The sequence below is a fragment of the Elgaria multicarinata genome, chromosome 4 (assembly GCF_023053635.1).
Source record: "Elgaria multicarinata webbii isolate HBS135686 ecotype San Diego chromosome 4, rElgMul1.1.pri, whole genome shotgun sequence".
In the NCBI taxonomy this organism is placed as follows: domain Eukaryota; kingdom Metazoa; phylum Chordata; class Lepidosauria; order Squamata; family Anguidae; genus Elgaria; species Elgaria multicarinata.
The window spans coordinates 34,260,135-34,283,257 of record NC_086174.1 but is presented as its reverse complement, the minus strand read 5'-3'; the positions used below and the strand labels follow the sequence as shown (position 1 = coordinate 34,283,257).

Here is a 23,123-nt window from a genome sequence, read left to right as displayed (position 1 = left end):
CTTTTTTTAATCTTTTTATTTGCAACACAAAAACTGGGACTCATTAAGAAAAAATATGAAAGTATCAGTTTATTTTGGTGATTTTGTTTTAAGTCGTAAAACAAGCTGTAAAAGACAACTTTGGAGTAATAAGATGTGGATTATTGGGATGGTGTGTTTATGTATGTTTTTCCTGACCAAAATTTTAATGTTATTGTGGGAAACTGTTCACTAGAAAATGCTAAAACTGAAATCAATCATCTTTAAATGCGATAAATATTCCCCATTTATCAATTTGGTAATAGTAGCATACTTTATGCGGGTGGGGAGATTTCTTTTGTTGGCAAAGCTCCTGCAGTTCTTATGAAACAATGCAGATCTTCCTCCAGGTCAAAATAGTAAGTAACATTAAAATCAGTTTTTGATTTTCTTTCATCTGTAATTTGAATACACAATCTACGTTCGTTAAAATGTCCACTCACTGTTTAAAATGGCCCTCTTCCACTACGTATCCTAGATCAACAACGTTCATAAGTGATGCATTACAGACTCAAAGGGTTCCTCTTGTCACTTGTGAAAAAGCCCTAATTAATAATAATAAAGCATGCTTGATGTGATGTCTTTCAGTTGGCTCCTGCATTTGTTTTATTAAGGACTTGACATACCTCACCTTTCTGACAAACACATTTGTAAAATACCAGAGACAAATAGATCAGAACTCCAGAATAACAACAGAGCATTTAAAAACCTTTTTAGAATGATTTTTTTCAGGTTTTAAAGCTATTGGCTGCATTTTATGCACACAGTTGAACTTCACCATTGACATAATGGGATTTAAGCAGCCTAACTGCATGCAGGATGGGAGTCACTTTGGAAACTCGTGTTAAACCAGTTACTTGGTGGTAGACTTGAGTTCCCTTTACTTTATCTGCATCTTTCCAGTAAATATCAACACAATATTTATAATAGTCAGTGGGCACTGAAGAACCAGAATGCTGGTCAAACCTTTTCCCCCACCATTCTATGAAAGATTTATTTATTTATTTAAAACATTTCTTGGTTGCCCTCACAAGGTGTCTTACAACAATAAAATACATAAAACAGTTAAAACATTAAAAGCAATAAAACATAATAACAATAAAATAGCAATTAACAATAAAACCGACAATAAAATAACAATAGAATAGCAATTAAAACCAAGAAAACTAACAAGAAAACCAACAAGAACCAACAGCAGCACTCATCGTGGGAAGGCCATGGTAAAAAAAAATGTTTTTAAGGCCTTCTTAAAAGACTGCAAGGATGGTGCATGGCATACCTCTGATGGGAGTTTGTTCCAGAGGTTTGGGCCCACAGAGAAGGCCCTCTCCTGTGTGGACACTCACCTAATTGTTCTCACAGATGGGCAAATGAGAATGGCCTCTCTTTCTGATCTTAAAGTGTGGGCAGACTGATATGGGTGAAGGCGGTTCTTCAAGTAAGGCAGATATGATATTTTAGGTACCTAGTAGTGTGTTCTAATATAGATGTGTTAGTCTTTTAAAGTGACTTCCTGTCCCCAAAGCCTCTGAACCTTGCATCAGGCAAGGGAGTAGAGTTCATATACACTTCTCCCAAACCAGTGTCATACATGAAGCAGCTAATGTGGGGTCATGCAGCTGTGCTCCTTCGGTTTTCTTTTCGGTAGGCTGAAAACCAGAACGGGATAGCTCAGTCTGTCCTTAGGGTAGCAATGATAAAATGTTCAAGAGCCTAAAGTGTTCCTATTGTACCTATGTTAGATGTTTGTATGCTCACTTGAGATGTTTTGAGAAGCATACAAAGATTTGCCTAACTTTCCACAGAGGGTCAGGAGCGTTATGTACAGCATCATGCAGGACTGAGCCCTGCATTTTTACCCAGTAGGGATAAACAAACTTGTTAGGTTCTCTAAGTTTGTCCTCGAACTTCGGTTCACCACATCTGCATTCCCAAACACAAGCACCTTTTTTTTTACTAATCTGAAAAATTTACATTTTAAACCCACCCCAAATGCACACTTTCCTCTCACAGGTTTAGCAAAAAGTGAGCATAGACCCAAATACAAACACGGAAAATTGCGAAATTTTTCTGAGAATTGCACTCTACCTCATGTTCACATTTGGGATGAAATTCTCATTATATCCCTCATCATATCCCTATACCTGTAATCAATCCAGTATAGACTATTTATGATCAGGAATGCTTTATTTCACAGGATTCCTGATGGTGTGGAGAGAACCGCCCAGAGAGCTTCGGCTATGGGGTGGTATAGAAATTTAATAAATAAATAAATGTATGACCTTCAGATGAATGTGTGGAGGTTGGATGTGAGGACAACAGGCCCCATCCATGCATTTACAAAACATATGAAAAGGACTCTAGGGCCTTGTAATGTGACATTGACATTTTTCATTTTTCTCCTTTTTCTATTACATATTGCTGAAGATAAAACACACAGCTAAGCTATACATAGAAAAATTATAGAGAGAAAAAACAATGTTCAAAACCAACTATATCATGTAAATCCTTTTATCGAGAAATTTGTCGTACTTTTTCTACACCTATTTTTCAAAAAAACCCAGACAGATCAAATGAATTTTATGTTTCTGTTCTTCTTTCCAATCAGGATTCCCAGATCATAGATAAGGTGACCAGGTTTTGGGCAAATGCTAGTGCTTACCATAAACTTTTAGTAAAATAGTACTATTTCACCAGGCTAATACCTTGGAGCCATGTTAGTGTTTTTGATTTTCTCTATAATTATACTTACATTGTGTCAGTATTGTACATGTAGTGTGCTGATCTATGATTGTAATGAATGTATCTATCTATATCATGTAAATACCATATAAAAGAGTGATCTTCGACTTGCAACCATTTCTCACACGTGTAGATCTGATAGTTAGTACATTTCAATCTTATTTATGTGAGTGCAAATGAGAATAAAAGTTATTTCTGGATCCAGTGTTGGCCCAATACATTTTGTTGCCTGAAGGTGAGCTCAAATGCCACCTCCTCCACTAGGACTAATGCTGAAAAAGTCTTGCTGCACAATTCAGACAGTTTCTGCCTTCACCTATTCTGCCTATTATCACTGTTTGAATAAAAATGGGTCGATAACTAGTATTTTTAAAAAATTTAATATTTGATTTTTTTAAAAAAATAATTGGATTATTTTAAAAAAAATGTAAATACTAAGTTTATCTTAATAACTTGGTTAACATTAAATAATCTGAATATAAGCATGTTAGCCCCACAGTTACTCTCTAAACTTAATCAGTGTAATTAACGGTGCAATCCTATGCACATTTAGGCAGAAAAAAGTTCTACAACTCCCAGTCAGCATGGGAGTTAAAAAAGACTTTTTTTCTGTCTAAACATACATAGGATTGCACCCTAAGTTAAAAAGAAGGCTTTTCTATATAAATGAAGAAACAATTTTATAATTCCACAAATAAGACTATTTTCACTTTGTCTAGTTTCCTGGTCATAAAAATGAACCTATATGGAATATTTAAAGACATACTCTTATAGGGGTGGGGAAGCAAAGTATGCATAACATATACAGTGCAAAATAGATAGAAAACCTAGTCATAAGAATGAAACAAGATGCTCTATTTAGTTGTAAATTAACATGATTTTGTGGGCTGTTTTCTACCATTGGTTACAAAATATATGAAGAAATATCAGTGGAAAACATTATTTAAATCAGCCTTTATTTTTGCTTATTTAAATCATTGATTTAAATTGCTTTGATTTTAATCAATACAATTTGAAACTGAGGCACAGTTCACTCAAAATCTAATATATACATTCTCAATGGGCTCTCAGAACAATAAGCAGGCAAGCTCATTACAACTGCAAGGTAGTTCAGTTAGTGTCTATATCTTCAATACATCAGCTGCCCTTTAGTAACAAGACTCTAATTTTTAAAACAAGCACAATAAAATAATAAAATCAGGAACAATGAAAAGCTGCAGCAAACCCCACTAAAATCCGTCAAATCTATCAAAACACTAAGATCAGCTACAGAATGTACTGGAATGCTTGGGCAAATAAAGTCTTTACTTGATGCTAAAAAGTCATAACATTTGCCACCAGTTGATCTTATCTGGGAAGGGGCTTCTACATTTGAGTTCCCACAATTGAGAAGGAGGACCGAAAATGAAGAATCAAGGGTTTAGGCAAGCTCATGCAGAACGAGATGGCTCTTTATGTAGCCATGATGTCCCAAGTAGTTCAGGATGTTATATTCCAGCTGTGCTTCCCAGCTTCTATTTTGACCAGTTATATAGGGCTCAGGGATTGGACTGTGCTTTCTGAGCAATGCTGCTGTTCCAGAGCCCCCCTGTCCTTTTCAACTGTAATGTGGGATGCATTGAGGAGCCCCAGTGTGTGTCTATTCCATCCCTCAGGATACTCTTACTTCCCATATATTGGTTGTGCCACATTGTTGGTTACATCCAACATGGTGGTTTAATTTTGCTGCTACCAATTGCAAGAAGCAGTGCCTCCTTTTGAACTGGTCATCTAAGAAGTTTTATGAAATGCTCCTGATGAAGAGGTAATTGCTCAAAACACACTGGAATGAATACTACTTGGATTAATAAATGTGCGACTTCATGTGGTAGATTTCTGTTTATTTACACTTTTTGATGGTGCCCTTTTGGTGTGTTCTTAATTTTTCAAGGCACATTTCAGCTGCCTTCATAACACTCTAGTGTGCTCTGGCACAGTCTGGTAATTACTGTGAAACAGCTTTTAAGCTGAATTCAACTGTACTTATACAATTCACATCTAGTTTCTTACTATTTTTTTAAAGATTTTTTTTTATTACAGAGTGAAGCTGAATACTTAACAGAAGAGTAGGGTTGTAAAACATTATAGACTGAATTATTCACATTAGGAAAGATCTGGTTTCTGAGATAGAAAATGCTAATTGGAGACAGCTACCAGAAATTATAAAATTCAGGCTTTTCATTTTATCCAAGTTATATTTATCACCTTTTCCCCAGGTGGAAAATTATATTATTTCAAATGTTCATAGAAGCATAGATGCACTTGAAGGGTCCCAGGTGCCATCAAGACCAATCTCATGTGGTGGAAAAGTTACCTGGACCAAAATTGTCTTGGCACATTCCTGACAGTATCCAATTAACATCCCTGTGTCTTTCTGTCCAATTGTTCTTAGATTTCTTATAATTGTGGCCAGAGTATCCAATAAATAGCAAAAAGCATGTATTTATGATGGACAGATTGCCCTTAGTGCAGAAGTCCATAGTAAACATTTTAGGTGCTGCTAGTTTGCTTTGTCCCATAGAATTGAGACAGTCTTCATCTTCATGGCCCCATCCCTTTATCTGTATATCTCTGCCCTGGGTTTTGTTTTATGATTTAGCAATATGATAGAATCTGGAGCTTTTAAGAGCATGACTGAGTCCTCACTTACAAATATATCTGAATCAGAAAGGGTTGTACCACTTTAGGCTGCAGGTGGAGGATGGCATTTATGAATTCTCCTCTACCCCATGTAACAACTCCTTGTAAATAAAACAAAACAAAATAAATCAGCACATAACTGGCAAAGCCTCCAACCCAATCCACTTCTAGCTATGTGCTGTTTGTTTGTTTGTTTTATACAGGGTGTTTGTTTACAAAGGGGGGATTTCAAATGTCATTTTCACAAACTGCAGTCCTAAGTGCTAACGTTTCTTCTCTACTACTACAATATTATTATCCCACCCTTTTATCCCGACAGGAGAATATTCCAGGCCATCTCCAATTTATCCTCACAATATCCCTGTAAGATTGGCTCATACCCGATTCCATTGAAAGAAATATTAGGCCACGGCTACCTTCCCAAAATTAATAGTGACAATGCAAATTTTATAGTGGGAAAATTTTAACCTTGGGGTAACTCTTTAAGTAGAGTCAGTGGAACAAAATAAAATTATTTTCATAAAAATAGAGTCACTACTAATAACCTAAGCCCTGATCTGTCTTTGCAGATAACAAGATTGTCTCCCATTTGCTGGTGGCTGAACCAGAAAAGATCTATGCCATGCCGGACCCCACTGTGCCAGACAGTGACATCAAGGCCCTCACCACCCTTTGTGACCTGGCAGACAGAGAACTGGTGGTCATCATTGGATGGGCTAAACATATTCCAGGTACAGAATATTTCTCTTCTGTGAAATCTGTCTGTTGTTGGGGTTTTTTAAAAGGCGCAACATACATTGTTTTTAGTAAATTGTATTATCTTGTTGTCTTTCTGTGCTTTGTTATATCTATATAATTATTATGTTGCTTACAATTTTATAATAGAGTTGGGTAGACAACAAGATTTCAGTGCAAAGCACAGTTAGGTCTATTTAGATTTCATTGAATTCAGTAAACCTTTGTCATAAGTACTGTGGTTTGTAGTTCACATTATTATTTTTATATATTTTTATTTCCAGTAGAGTTCCCTACACATGTGAAGTTCTCCATGTGTAGAGCTGGCATTCCTGTTGAGTAGAGCCTCTCCTTGTGAGCACTGGGTCACACACAGGAATTCCTCTTCAGAAATCTGCACCAATATGGTCACTTTGGAATGCAGGGCTAGGCCTGCTGTTGGGTGTCATGGATGGGACCAGTAGCATGGCCTGCCTCCTTGTTTTATGAGTGATCCCTTAGATGATTATTACATTGTAGGAATCTGTTCATTTAATTAATTAAAATAGTGCTTCTCCAGGAGGCCATTTTAAATAACATACAACACCCACAATTCTTCATCAGTTATCTTGGGATATCTTGTACTGCCCCCACAAAAAGTGGCAGTAAAAGACATCCCTTAATTTCTTATGAGAAAATGGAAGTGCTTTCTTTCCAGCTTGCTCCATCCTCTAGCATCTTCATGTAAAGCACGAATGATTGCAACAATGAAGACTTCCTTGCTGCAAACCTTTTCACTGTAAAGATAGCGAACTCCATGTTAGGCATTATAAGAAAAGGAAGAGGCAGCTGGACAACCACCTGTCAGGGATGCTTTAGGGTGGATTCCTGCATTGAGCAGGGGGTTGGACTCGATGGCCTTGTAGGCCCCTTCCGACTCTGCTATTCTATGATTCTATGATTCTATGAATTGAGAATAAAACTGCCAGTATCATACTGCCTTTATACAAATCTGTGGTGTGACCACACTCGGAATACTGTGTACAGTTCTGGTCACCACACCAAAAAAAGAGAGATACTATAGAGTTGGGAAAAAGTGCAGAAAAGAGTAGCTAAAACTATCAAGGGGCTGGAGCAACTTCCCTATAAGGGAAGGTTACAACAGCTGGGATTGTTTAGCTTGAAGAAGAGGAGGCTAAGAGGAGACATGTTAGAGGTGTACAAAATTTTGCATCATGTGGAGAATGTGGATAGGGATACTTTTTTTTAAGACCTTAAAAACTTTATTTCAAAATAAGATAAAGTTACATTAACAACATTACAACAAGTATGGTGGTTGTTTCTTCATGATGAAAATACATACTTACAAGAATATTTCGGGTTGAGAGGTTACATTGTCTGTATTGTATGAATACATTACCAATTCTAATTACTATCAAGATTCAATAGTTGGGGTGGCCTAGAGTGGAGTTAACAGGGGCCTGGATCTACCAGCAGTTCCATTACCATAATTGACAAATGGGGACCATATTGTATCAAAAGGATCATGTCTCAGCTTTGTCCACACTTTCTCTTTCCAGCCATTTAGCGTGGGGACCTTTGGGTCTTTCCAACGCTCAGCAATTTCTAAGCGCGCTGCTGTAAGCAACATTGTTACAAGTTCTTTGTGAATGAGGAATGGATTTAAGACATTTGGCAGGGACAACAAAGCCAAGCTTGGTTCAGGCAGAATTCTTTGGCCTGTGGCCTCTGAGATTGCCTTGAAAACTAGTTCCCAAAACTGCTTTAAGGCTTTGCAGCCCCACCACATGTGCAAAAAGAAGTCCCTCTCATTGCACCCTCTCCAGCACAATGGGGAGATAGAGCTCGTTATGTGTGAAAGTTGGATTGGGGTCTTGTGCCAGCTTAGTAGCATCTTTAGGGCTGCCTCCTGAATATGGGACAATATAGTTCTAACTGGAGGATTTGTCCATATTTGCTTCCACATGTCATCTTTTATATACATGTGTAGGTCTGCTTCATATATGTTTTTCAGTGCCGGAGAGGAGCCTCCCACTTTATCTAGCAGTAAATCATGAATTGCTGAGGTCAAACCCTTATCTTTCTCCTTGGGGCCTAAACATAAGTGTTCAAATGCAGTGGGGGACAAAGAACTCTCCCTGTAGTTTAGAAAAGTTCTTACTTGCCACAGTTTGAACCAAGTAGGTTTAATATCGTTTAGCTTTTCTTTTAACTTACTATCATTAATTACTTGCCCCTTATCTATAAAGTCTCTCAAGTGATAGATATTATTCCTGTCCCACCCTGCAAACTGGGCATATTTATCTCCATGTCTAATAAAGGAATGGTCCAGGAAGGGTAGCACTGGAGATTCTAATGGGGAAAGATATGATGACCATTTGTTCCAGATAGCAAAAGTTAGGCACGTAAATGGATTTGAGATTCGCTTAATGGTCACCCAGGAGGGATTTAAAAAGGGAAGAGCAGATATTGTAGGTTGTTGGGGGACCATTTCCATGTGCACCCATGGAATTTCAGTCTCACCTTTAATTATTCTGATAAGCTGCCTGAGCTGGAAAGCCTCAAAGAATGCCTGCAAATTAGGCATTGCCGAGCCTCTTTTGTAAAGCGTTTTCTATATAGCGTTTGCTTGCGGCTACGAGAACGCTTGCCCCCACTTACAAAATGGTCCAGCGTGGCTTGCCATTTGGAAAAGCACTTAGCTGGGATATTAATTGGTAAGACCTTATAAAGAAATAATAATTTAGGCAACAAAGCCATCTTTACAGTGGCTATTCTGCCTAGCCACATGAGGCTTAATCAGCTCCATTTAGTAAGATCATGCAACATCTGGCTGTGCAGTTGCCCAAAATTCCTCTGAAATAGCTGAAGAGGGTCTCTTGTTATAATCACCCCCAAATAGCTGAATCCTCCAAAGCATGGTTTAAATCCTGTTCTTTTTCTCCTTCTCCCATAATACTGGAACCTGGGGCCATCCCATGAAGCTGATTGGTGGGAGATTCAGGACAGATAAAAGGGAGTACTTCTTCACACAGCGCATAGTTAAACCATGGAACTCACTACAAGATGTAGTGAAGGCCACCAATTTGGATGGCTTTAAAAGTGGGTTGGATAAATTCCTGGAGGAGAAGGCTATCAACTGGCTACTAGCCCTGATGGCTATGTTCTACCTTCAGTATTGGAGTCAGTAAGCCTATATGCACCAGTTGCTGGGGAACATGGGTGGAAGGTTGTTGTTGCATCGTGTCCTGCTTTGTTGGTCCCTGGCCAACAGCTGGTTGGCCACTGTGAACCCAGTGGTAGACTAGATGGATTATTGGTCTGATCCAGTATGGCACTTCGTGTATGTATACGTGTGTGTGTGTGTGTGTGTGTGTAAGAACTGGCTTAAAAGGGCAGGGGATAATTGTTACTTGGTTTCATAATGAATAAATATTCACTGGAATTCAAGAAAACTAGCAGCTCTAGCTATCTATCATATGCTCTGAACAAGCTACTTCCTTTGTGTCAGTGTAGAACAGGTGTTTACTAGGTAATATGGCTGAAGCAGAAAACACTGTATGTAAAGATTATGCTGGATTAGCTCATGTTTGTGTGACTTGTATTTGAATGTTCTAGTGCTTTAAAGGGACTCTGATGCAGATGAGCGTAGGGTTAGAGGCAGACCCCTTCTTATTTCTTGTGGCTCTGATTTAGCAAAGTACAGAAGGAACTGTCTAAAATGTCCTTTGCCACTTGAATAGCACACAGAGTGCTAATGATCAGAATGCACTCGGGTTGACTTTTTATTTCCATTTGCTCCCTATATTCCCCAGAGAAGAAACATCAACAACTGTTTATCTTTTACTCATACATTTTACCTGAAGTAGCTGGAAGTAATATTTTGGAAAGAGCCTGAATACATCTAAGAATTAAGGTTTCCTTGGATTCACTGAGGTTGTGCTCTCTGCCCTCCCACTACACACACACACACACACACACACAGGTTTTTTCTCTTTTCTATGCCATGCTTCAGTTCAGATTTGGGACATGTTTTCACTGCAGTGCTGCGCAGCCTACATGGATATCATAGGCACTCCACTCTTAACTGCTTTGTGAGTTAATAGACAAGGCAGTTTGCAGAGCTGTCATTTTGTTCCCTTTCACAGATATTAAACTCAGGAGTTGAGAAGATGAAGAATGAAATACCTGTTCATGTTTTAGCAAATGAAAGGCTACATTTGTACATTTCATTCAGTGTGGATTTGTGTTGGCATGGCAGTGTCCTAAAATAGCTGGCGTTTTAGGCAGGTATAGCCATAGGGACTGGCGTACTTTAATGTCTTCAGACAACATAACAATTCTTGATTACATGACCAATATAATCTGTACTAGCGATCTACAACCAAAGTTTTCACTTTTTTTTCAAATCAATATGTTATATTCAGCCCTCTCCCTCAGCAACCTTTCTCTTCCTCAGGACTGTTACAAGACACCTTTCTGCCATCCCCCATGGCTGGTCAACTTATTTTGGAATAGAGGCAGAAAATGCCACAAGTCCACTCTTCTTCTCCTTGGCAGGAAAAATGCAATAATAATTCATTAAATAACTAACACTTTGCTACTGCTTTATGAGATCCCGAATCAGCTGGCCACCTCATTCTGTCTAATGGTAGAGCTGGTCCTGCTTTTCCTATCCACCCCACCCCCCAAGCTTCTTTATATGTCCTGCCTTAACCCACCCCAATTGCCCAACAGCACGTATCTTCTTCTGTCCTATGTACCTGTCAGGTTTGCTTTTAAACCCGATGCTTTTGCTTTTACCTCAGCTGTTGACTTACACCACTCTTAACTTCAGCCTTCTCCCTCTGTCAAGACCTCATCCTTCCCTCAGTCCCATGCTTCTCAGATCACTCTCTATTGTGTTTCTCTTCCTTTAAGCATCCTGGCTCCTGGACCACCTGCCCCTTGGTTCTCTTGCCTTTGTGCCCTTTTCTCCAACACATCTGCCTGTCAACAGCAGCCACTATTTACCGTATTTCTTTGATTCTAAGACGCCATCGATTGTAAGACACACACTAATTTCAGTACCACCAACAGGAAAAAAGCTTTGATTCTAAGAAATAATTAACGCACCTGCAATTCTAAGACGCACCCCATTTTTAGAGATGTTTATATGGGGGAAAAGTGTGTCTTAGAATTGAAGAAATGCGGTATTTATTTTTTGGTATACCCTATGTAACTTTTTAAAACAACTTTTTGAATTTTTCTCCCCTTTTTATCTCACAACAGCTATACTGTGCATGAACACCAAGGCCTCATCTACACCAAGCAGAATATTGCACTATGAAAGCAGTATGAAAGCGTTATATAAAAGGCAGGAGCCACACTAATGCTTTATAGTAGTATTGAGGTGCACTGACAACTGTTGGGGCCCATTGACACATACCGTATACTGCTTTCATACTGCTTTCATGGTGCAATAGCCTGCTTGGTGTAGATTAGGCCTATATGACTATATATTACAACTTTGCCAGCATTTTCTGTACAGCTTTTTTCCACACTGAAAATGTGGAGGGAGCGGAAAAAGGAAAGGTAATTTCAGGCCAGCGGGGCAGGGAGAGAAATCTTTTTTTTCCACCCTGGTGCCTCTGAAATAACAACATGTTGTGATATTTATTTATTTATTTATTTATTTATTTATTTATTTATTACATTTCTATACCACCCAATAGCCGGTATAAAGGCCTTACAGAAATATTGTCGGGAAATTACTGTAAGTTCGCAGATCTGTTGCCACAAGCAACAGTGGAGCAATTCATTATAAAAAGAACACCCCCAAATATCCTGCTGTTGCCACTGCCACTACTTGCCAAGCTTAGCCCTATCCAGAATTTCCCTTTCCCCTGAAAACATTGCTGAAAGTGCTAGCCCACTTTCATGGCCTACAAATGGGGATGCAAAAGTGGACAACATTTTCGGCATTATCTAAATCAGCCTTCGCAAACCTGACGCAATCCAGATGTGTTAGACTGCGACTGCCATGCTTCCTAGTCAGCATGACAATTGGGAAAGGCTGGCCTAAGTATTATCTACACTCAGTAATTCTACTTAATCGTGTTTTTAAAAACCATTTCACAGCTCTACTACTGGATATGTTGAAGGTGCAAGTTTGAGATGCCTTTCAGCACACATACTTCTTTCCCATGGATTTCATAGAATTATAGAATAGTTGAGTTGGAAGGGGGCTATAAGGCCATTGAGTCCAACCCCCTGCTTAATACAGGAATCCACCTTAAAGCACACCTGACAGATGTCCAGCTGCCTCTTGAAGGCCTCTCGTGTGGGAGAGCCCACAACCTCCCTAGGTAATTGGTTCCATTGTCGTACTGCTCTAACACTCAGGAAGTTTTTCCTGATGTCCAGCTGGAATCTGACTTCCTGTAACTTGAGCCCATTATTCCGTGTTCTGCGTTCTGGGATGATCGAGAAGAGATCCTGGCCCTCCTCTGTGTGACAACCTTTCAAGTATTTGAAGTGTGCTATCATATCTCCCCTCAGTCTTCTCTTCTCCGGTTAAACATGCCCATTTCTTTCCGTCTTTCCTCATACGGCTTTGTTTCCAGACTCCTGATCATCCTCATTGCCCTCCTCTGAACCCCCTCCAGCTTGTCTGCATCCTTCTTGAAGTGTGGTGCCCAGAACTTCATTGCTACTGTGTTGGATCACTCCAACCCTGAAACTCTAGGAGTAGATGTCCATTAAAGTTGTGGAGGATGCAGTGGGTTGTGTGACCTGATTTATGTGTAAGGAAATTCTATACACCTGGAATTTCATCTGAGTTTGGTCATCATGTGTGTGGGTATTAGCACACTGGGTTTCTTGTCTTGAATGTATGGATGGATCTGTCAATTTTAGTTTTCCTCGTTTCCCCAATCTTAAGGCTAAATGTCTGCATGAAAATTTGAATGCATTTCCATGTGCATTACTCCTAATGTACACATTTTAATATACATAAAAGTATACACAATTTTTGCAATCAATAGTCTCTAATATAATATATTATTATTACACGTTCCCTAATATACAAATGTTTCTATGCATTTTTAATTGGAGCACAGCATTAGAAAACTCAGAGAAGCTCTAATATTGAAAGATAACAGTATTTCAGTTAACATATTATTCCAGAAAGTGCAAATTAGGTAGGTTCACATTTTAATGTGTATCATTCTGGCATGTTGATGTAGCCATAGTAGCTGAGGGCTTCGTATAAATGTGAAACCAGCCACCATAAATGTGCACAATACAATTTTCTTATGGGCCAGGTGTCTTCTTTAAATCTAGAATAACACAATCCATTAATCTTCAGATATTCCGAGCTTCAGCATCTGAGCTTTAAGAACTGGGCAAAGTTTCAACGTAAGGGACCTAGCAAAATCTAGCAGCAGGTTAAGTTGTTGTTACTAAATTACTTTATTTTCATAATACTATGCAGGGATCTCCAAATGTCCAGGATAGACAGAAAAAAGTATTTCTGCATACAATAATTCACTTATGGAATTTTATTCCAGAAGATGTGTGTATGTGTGTGGTGATGCGGGTGGTCGGGGGTGGGGGGAGCTACTGACAGAATGCTTTAAAAGAAGATTTGAGAAATTAATTGAACATAGGTTTGTCAATGATTTATTGATTTATTTATTACATTTCTATACTGCCCAATAGTCAGATCTCTTTTAACTATGATAGCTAAATGGGGTATTCATGTACAGAGACATTCGTCGCGTTTTTAATGGCTGTTTTTGCAGTGTTTTATTTATATGCTGTTAACCTCTTTCAAACCCTCTTGGTGGGAGAATGGTGATAAACACATGTCAAAAATAAATAAACTTTAGTTCTTGACTACCAGATGCTAGGAAAAACAACAACAGGTGATCACAGCTTCTAGAGGTATCTTGCTGAAAAGATGTGTATCTCGGTCTGATCTAAAAAGGCAAGATATATATATATTATTTTTGTTAATCATTAAACACTTGATGGAACTAGGTTTTGTACAAGAGAAATAAAGGTAAACCCATACCCACAGGAATCTATCGTATACAAACCGAGAAAATCTGGAGAAGGAGCAATAGAAAAGAGCAGGAAAAGGATGTTAAACAATAGATTCAGGCACTGCCCGTCTATAGCAAGGTTACCAGTTTCAGTGTGGCAGGAGCAGCCAGTGTCTGGCCAGCAATTTTAGTATAAGTAGATTGTATTTTATATTTTGACTTGGATTCAGAGTCTACCTCCTGCAATCTGCCCTGCAGATCCCTTGCATCCCCCTATCCGCCCCACATACCTTAAAGGTTGGGGTACCCACTGGAACAGTGTGGGAGGTCACACTGGGGGCTACAGCAGGAAGAAGGGAAGAGGGTACTTCATCTCATCTTCCCTACAGTTTATTTTAGGGTGTCAAAACCCTTTTTTTGAAGTAGATATGATGTAGTAATAGGCTCAAGTTACAGGAAGCCAGATTCTGGCTGGACATCAGGAAAAACTTCCTGACTTAGAGCAGTACGACAATGGAACCAGTTACCTAGGGCGGTTGTGGGCTCTCCCACACTAGAGGCCTTCAAGAGGCAGCTGGAGGTGGATTCCTGTATTGAGCAGGGGGTTGGACTCGATGTCCTTATAGGCCCCTTCCAACTCTACTATTTTATGATTCTAGTAACCAGCAAACTGTTCTTTTGGTAAACATGGTATGTGTGTATCTTGTGTCACCTTAAAAACAGAGCGGCAACACAATCAGAAGTATATCTACTCAGAAGTAAGCTGCACTGAGATCAATAGGATTTACTCTGAGGTAAATGTGCATACGATTCAGCCTGAAAAAGAAGAGAGGTGAAGAAAAAACAGGAGAAAAGGAATTGTAGAAATAAAATAGCAAAATAACTGTGGGATGTTTAACCATATTTAAAGTACAGTAATAATAAGTACAGTAATGATTAGTGCCCCTAAAATTATATATAGTGCATCTCCTTCAGTCATGTGTAAGTACATTTCAGTCCCAATTGAACCAGCCAGGTTTTCCATGGGAAAACTCTGTACCAGGTGACAGATACTTCTGTTTATATTTTAATTAAAAATTTAGTTAAAGCAATGGTATTCCCCATAGTAACCTATGGCTGCGAGAGCTGGACCATAAGGAAAGCTGAGCGAAGGAAGATAGATGCTTTTGAACTGTGGTGTTGGAGGAAAATTCTGAGAGTGCCTTGGACTGCAAGAAGATCAAACCAGTCCATACTCCAGGAAATAAAGCCAGACTGCTCACTTGAGGGAATGGTATTACAGGCAAAACTGAAGTACTTTGGCCACATAATGAGAAGACAGGATACCCTGGAGAAGAGGCTGATGCTAGGGAAAGTGGAAGGCAAAAGGAAGAGGGGCCGAGCAAGGGCAAGATGGATGGATAATATTCTGGAGGTGACAGACTTGACCTTGGAGGAGCTAGGGGTGGCAACGGCCGACAGAAAGCTCTGGCATGGGCTAGTCCATGAAGTCACGAAGAGTCGGAAACGACTGAACGAATAAACAACAACATAGTTCTTTCCAATAACAAAATGACTAAATTCCTCCTGTTTTATGGGGTACACTTTTCCCCCTTAAACTTGTGATTATGTAACGCAAACTTACTCACTTACAGCCAACAACTCTTATTTTCCGGATGCCTCACTTTGCCTAAGTGTGAAGCGGGTATTCTGGTCTCCCATCTCCCTTTAATTTAAATCTTGGAGAAGTGGGCTTGGCTATAAATGCCTTTCTCTGTGTTGTGACACCCTGGATAAACTGGGGTGTTTCTTTTTTAAAGACACTTCAAAAAAGGTCTGCTCTCTGTTGGCTCTGAGAACTTAAGTGTGCTGCAATTATGTAACCCATGCTCAGGCCTTAGCTAGACCTAAGTTTTATCCCAGGATCGTCCTGGGGTCATCACTGTTCATGTAAATGACACACAGGGGATCCCGGGAGCAGGCAGGGACGACCCCGGGACGACCCCGGGATAAAACGTAGGTCTAGCTAAGGCCTCACTCTCTTTTGAAGTCATTGACTCTTATTTGCCTGCTGCCTCAGTTTGCCTGTGTGTGAAATGGGCTTCTTCCTTTCCCACATCTCTTTGCTTCCATAAGTGGGCTCTGCCATAAACTTCTTTCTCTGTGTTATTCTGGAGAGGTTTCTGGGAGGGGGATGATCCCCTTAGATCTGCCTGCAGTGAAACCAATTTCCACCCCACTAATTAGGATTAGGTAACTGAGGTTTAGGGTTGGGGCACTCATAACTCCATCATATTTAAAACCCCTGATGCATAAACTTATTTTTGGCAGTTCTCCAAACTAAACTCCAGCATCATCAGTGAGAGCCGTATTTTCTCCTCAAAGAATTAGGACAGGAATGGTGGGTGGGGAGAATTTACTCACAGTGCAAGCCTATGAATGTTTACTCATCAATTAATCCCACCACATTCAGTGCCTCATTTCTTTTATTCCATGGTACAAAGGTGATATATCAGAAGTTTCATCTTCAAAAATTTCATCTTTTGGATCTTTAGACTACTACTTCATATGCATTGGGTTTCCTAGGTGTACACAGCCCAGGTGTCTCAGTTTGCTATTTCCTTACACTCTGGCCTCACCTACACCAAGCAGGATATTGCAGTATGAAAGCGGTATATAAAAGGCAGAAGCCACACCAAGCAGGATATAACACTATGAAAGTGGTCTGTGGTCTGTGTCAATGGGCCCCAACAGTTGTCAGTGCACTTCAATACTGCTATAAAACAGTAGTGTGGCTCCTGCCTTTTATATACCATTTTCATAGTGCAATATCCTGCTTGGTGTAGATGAGGCCTAAGAGTCTACCTTCCTGATTCTGCCTGCACTGGTTCAGAAGTATCTTTTTTCTAAAGAAAGTGCTCTGTCTCTCTAAACTGTATGTCATGGAAATACTTGTGTAGTGACTCTGCCTTGTTTGAAAGCCTCTTTTTCCTTATAGTAATTTGAATTTGGCTAATTCATGCTATTTATTTAAAAAAATGTAAATTAAGCAATATATGATTATTATTTTTCAGAATCTATAGTTAGGGTGGCAGTTTTAGTATGAGATACACTATTATTTTTCTTTCAGAGAACTTAACATGTGAGATACAGCCCGCCTGCTTAAAAATATACTTTGCCCCTGCTGTGCCTTCCCTGATCTTTTTTTTTTCTGGTTCCGCCACTGACTGTCTGATTTATCTTTGATTTATATTAAAGTATAAAGTCAAAGCAATAGTACCAGAAATTCTAACATATTATCTGCACATTTGTCCCTCATCACATGGTCTGTCATGTTCAGCTGTTTGGGGGTGGGTGCTGTCTCCCCCAACCAATCTGATTGGGGCAGATTCTTGGATGAAATGTTAAAACTGGGGAAATACGTGCTCATTATTATTTATTTATGTATTTATTTATATAGCATCTTAGTATAGCATGGTTCCTCAATTAGCTAGGGATATGTGCATAGAAGCCTCTATCTAAATATGGCCCTAATTATTATTATTATTATTATTATTATTATTATTATTATTATTATTATTATTTATTTATATAGCACCATCAGGGTACCTGTATGTATCATCAAGATTGCAAGATGTATTGACAAGGAGCATAAACAAACAACTGTAGTTGTTTGCCACTGATTCTTCAGCATGTAGCTTTCCTTCTGAAACAGATGTTTTTTTCATACTCTCCTTAATGCTAGCTTAACACTTTGGTTCAGGCATTGTCTCTTTCACAGAATCTGAACAATATAAAGCACAATTCTGAATTACTCTAATTATTTCTGAAAACTGAATAATAAGCAACTACCAATAGACATTTAAATAATAATTTGCTGAGAAAGGAGGTCAGTAACTCACATTCTGATCTGCTCCATATTTTCTTCACAGAAAAAAATAGTTGTTCAGAGTTTGCATCACAAATGGCTTATAAGCGAGCTTTTGAATCATGAGCAATGTTTTTCTGGTACAGTTAACTTATTTCTGTCTCCTAAACTAGTTTGTCTTTATGCTTTGAATGCTACAGTAATTTCTTTAATCAAATTGATGGAAGTCCCTTTCCCAGCCCACACTGAAACCAATTTATTGGTCATGATACGCCAGCTATGTTACTAACAGTCGTAACGAACTGTCAGGCAATATCGCAGTGAAGCTAATTTGAAGTCATTAGGTGTGCAGCGTTCAGGCAACAATTTGTTACAGTGGTTAGGAACACAGCTGACATTTCTGAATGGCTTTGTTCAGAGCAGGTCTAGATGAGCCCAAGCAAATTGTAAACTAATTTAAACATCACTCTGTATTATACTAGCTACTTTGTCTTACACTGGTTGCTAATAAAGCACCCCAGATTAAGTCAAAGCTAGTTAAATAGGTGAGTTTGAGTTTCATCTCTGGACAATGCCTGCATCAGTCTTACCAATATGGGGGCATTCGCCCTACAAGGCGGTCAATAACGCATCATGGTGATTGCCAAATATCTTTTATCAGTTTGATTTGTGTTGTGAATACAATACATGGCACAGGCTTGCTTAGGGGTGTGGAAGAAACTAGGGAAGGGAGGGAGGGAGAGAGAACAATGGTTCAATGCCTGCAGTTAGCAATGAAATCTGTTGGACGCTTTAGACTGGCATTCTAAATTACAGACTAGCAGTCTGAACCAGTTGTGAGCTATTGAAGAATACTTAAACAGCAGGCTAACTTCAGAGGCAAATTCAAAAGCTGGCTTATGATGCTCTATTAGGCTTATTAGCCAAGTATACATACTAGTGTCCACTTGGCAGGAGGGAAAGGAAGACTGAATCGGGTACAGATGCTAACTTCTGGTAAGCTTTTTTGGATGCAAAGTTTATCAAAGATTGATAAAATGTCCACTTACTAAGTGGTATTGGATCACCAAAATACAGGTACAGATAGCTAAATGTAAAAAGTTGCAAATTTGGTGTTTGTGTAGTTTTTTTAATGATGGAGAACCATTACTGCAAAATCAAACTTGATGGCTTACATTAATCTAAATCTGCTGCAGTAGAACTACCCAGTGCTTTCCAGTATCATCAACTAGTTGTTAAAGACAGGCTTAGGGAGAATAGAAAATGGTCATAAAAGAATAAAAAGAGCTGAAGATGACCCTTTTTGGCATTTTTTTCTTTCCTCTAAATTTTGAGATGGTTGCAACTTTTTTTAAAAAATTACCATTTTATAATTATTCTTATGTAGTCATTTCTACATTTGTATGAATGCCTTCATGATGGGCATTTGCAAAAAAAATTACTCCATTAGATTTAAAAACTATTGTATTTAGTTGTTTGGAAAAGGTGTATCCTGCTTTTTGGATTCAAGAGCCCCCTCAGATGGCTTACAACATAGTTAAAAGCAAAGACAAATGTATATATTAAAAATACATTCTAAATACACTAGTATTCGACAGTTCTATAGAATACATAATGTCGAAACAATCTGATGTAGATATACAATATCCAAACAAATTCTGAAATAAGCACAAACCTAAACATGTCTACTTAAAAGTAAGCCCAATTGAGTTCAGTGGGGATTAATCCCAGGTGAGATGTTATAGGATTGCAATCTAAGGGTTTTTGCATACTCCTATGTAACCAGTAAAACTAAAAAAAAAAAAATTAAGTTTAGTACAAGTTTTATCAAAAATGATTTTTGTCATGCAGATACATTTTCCTTTTAGTTACAACTAACTAATAGTTTCCTTTTAGTTACAACTAAAAGTTTTCCTTTTAGTTACAACAGCACCATGTACATTGATGGTGCTATATAAATAAATAATAATAATAATAACTTACTAAAAGGAAAATTTGAAGTAGAATTCTTAATTTCTTAGAAGAAATACTGTTGTACTCTATAACTATTTCTTCTCACTTTTCAACTTTGGAGTAATTCCTTAAGATGTTTAATTATCCCTTCCTGTTGCTTATTAAATTATATTAAATTCTGGTCCCCCCTTAAATTCTGTGTGCTGTGGCCATTGAGCATAATAAATTTAATATGTGCAATATGCTGTGAACAAGAAGATACATAATTTTACAGAAAATGATATTTTGCAAATATATTACACACACTAACACTCATATGAATGAAAAGCTTTATCAAGTAAATATAATGCCTTACTTGCATTAATAAATTAAACAAATGAAAAGTGTTGTTGTAAAACACGACCACATTTTATCTTCAGAGGAAAACGATCACAATGGCATTAAGAAATTCTTGACTTTAGTTACAGGAGCGTAAAGGCACAAGAACAGATGATGGTGCCCTAATAGCCCTTTTTAAGAATGACAGGGCCCCACCATTAGCATCCTTTTATATCCTTGGAAATTGCTCATGCCTCGCATTTCTGGTTCCTATCTGCCTGACTCTTTTTTATTTCTCTTTCAATTTCATCCGCGCTCGGATAAGCGCATGCTAACACAATATGATTGAGCTGTAAAATGGAACGCTGTCGCCTCTAATCTCTTTTATGTAGATATGGAGGTTCTTCCACACTCCACTTCATTCTTTCTCCATTGTTGGCCTTTATAGAATGGGTTGCCAAGTAATGGAAGCTCACACTGTCAAATATTAGAGCTAGGTTTCACAGGGTGTGATAAGAAGATTATCAGGCCAGCAGTCAGATCTATTGTTGTTCTTCATGTCAGATTAAAATATTCCTATGTACTGTAACTTCGTTAGTAAAATACTACAGGTATTTAGGAAGGGACCAAGACTGCTTTGTTTCCGGTCAGATAATGCCTACATTAGCTGACCTAGATAAAGCTTTGAGTTAGGTTTACAGAACCTAACTTGGATACTGGAAGCATTTTGTGATTTTATTGTGCAATGCATTTTTGAGGAGAGTCAGTGTTGCTTTTGGACATCTTAAAAGAATAAAGCCTATTTTTCCATGAGATGAGATTCTGCTGATGTCTGACCACATTTTCAAAGTCACTTAGGCATTGTTTCTGTAATGCAACTGTCTCATTGGCATTCTACAAAAATGCGCAATGCTCTCCTTTTACTAAGTGGAAGCAGGAAACATTAAGCTCTTTAAATGTGCATAACAGGAAGCTTAAGAGACAAAATGTTCTCTGTCATTTTGCAGACACCAAACTCATCAACTAGACCAAAGACCTTGCAATGTTTTACACTTAAAATTAATTTTAATTGGTATGAAAACATTAACTCCCAGTTATTTTTGTAAAAAAATATGTTTATGAATTGTAAAATAAAACAAGTTGCCTTCAGAGGCAAGTGCTGCCCTTCAGTACAATTTTTATTTCCAAATATACCTCTAGGCCCCACAGACATTCTTAGAAAATAAAAATGGTGGGTGGCTGCAGCCTAGTGCTTTGTTGAAGCATGCCCAGTCACCCAGAAAGCTGGCAGGTGGTGATGGTGGTGGTAGGGAATGTCCTAGTGGTAGGGTGGTGTTGGGGAGGGTTGCTAGAAGTGGTTCAGAGCAAAGGTGGTTTTTTTTTTGCCTGTGCTGGTTGTATGTGTGTGTGTTCCCTGTTTTTCGTGCGTATGTGTTGAGTGTTTTGCTTGGTGGTGAGGTGGTGGTGGTAGTGTGTGTGTGTGTGTGTGTTTCTCTGAACATCACCAAAGTTCACCTTCTGTCAAGTGGATATTTTATTGTGCATTATGGGAGCAAATATCTGACCTGGCATTTCAGCCTCAGAGCCCATCTTTGCCTCGTACTTAGTTTCTTGGTCAAGCAACTTGCCTCTGAACCTTATCAGTTTGTCTTCTGTGAATTGTGTACTGGAGCAGAAAACTGTGGGTTCAAAACTGTAGGTTTTTGTGCTTTGCAGATCAGAACTGAGCTCTGCTTTGTCCTTAGGATCTTGGACAAGTTATTTTTCTTTTAGTCTCACCAGTTGGCCTTCTGTATTTTGTGTCTAGCTATTGACCATTTATGAATGTATAAGCCTCCACCATGGCCGCCATTTTATGAGAGCCCCATGACACACACTCAGAATTCTAAAAGTGCACATAGACCCAAATATTTGGGGGACCGATGCTCTATGTAGTGATGATATTCAGAAGAAATATTAACTATGCACAATGTATATATTAAAACACCCTATGATGATTTTTCCAAAGCCAAAAAAAATTTAATTGTCCATTACAGTTGCAATCCAGTACACAGCTACCTGAAAGTAAGTGCCATTCAATTTAGTGGCTTACGTCTGAGTAGACAAGTGTCAGATTACGCTGCAAAGTCAGTTCAGCCATTCAGCCTGGCAACAAATTTTTATGCACGGTGAAGCTGGGCCCAAGCCTTTGAAACAAAGACATCACATCACTTATGAACTAGGCATTGCCACATACAGACTTATCGGATATGTTTGTTGGAAAGTTCATGGGAGTAAGATGAGTCTTATGAACATATTATAGGAATCTGTGAAGAGACCATTTGATCTATCTAGCCCATTACTTTCTATTCTGACTGGCAGTGGCAGAAAGCAGAACTGGAAAAAGAACCTTTCTGAGATGGTTTTAACTGACATGAGAATTCAGAGGATTAAACACAGGGCAGCCATGTGCTTATGTGTACTGACTCACTAAGTCTGGCTCACATAACATATAATTTGTATATTTCATTTTTTATCTGTACTGTACTCCCTTGCTCATACTTGTGCTATGTTGTACTTTCTAATTTTGAAAAATTTACAACTTTCTACACTGCCAGATGACACAATACAGCAGCCTTTTGTTGGAATAAACTTTCTTCACACAGTAGTTAAAAAGAATTAGTTTGAATAAAATTTTTATAAATTGCTTTTCTGCTTACCAGCCTTTCAAAACAATGTAAAGTTTAAAACAATACAATAAATAAAGTAAAAAAAACCTTTGGTTCAGACTGTTTAGTCCAGCTTTCTGTTCCCATAGTGGATAA

The 23,123-nt window shown here is 38.5% G+C and overlaps 1 protein-coding gene across 17 annotated transcripts in view; it reads left to right on the top strand.

The window, feature by feature from the left end:
• Window positions 1-23,123, top strand: part of ESRRG (estrogen related receptor gamma) — a 541,458-nt gene that overhangs the window by 456,690 nt on the left and 61,645 nt on the right. For all 17 annotated transcript variants that reach the window (XM_063124060.1, XM_063124053.1, XM_063124054.1 and 14 more), the window contains one exon: window positions 6,009-6,170. In XM_063124060.1, the coding sequence (XP_062980130.1) occupies window positions 6,009-6,170 (162 nt within the window). The remainder of the gene's footprint in view (window positions 1-6,008; window positions 6,171-23,123) is intronic.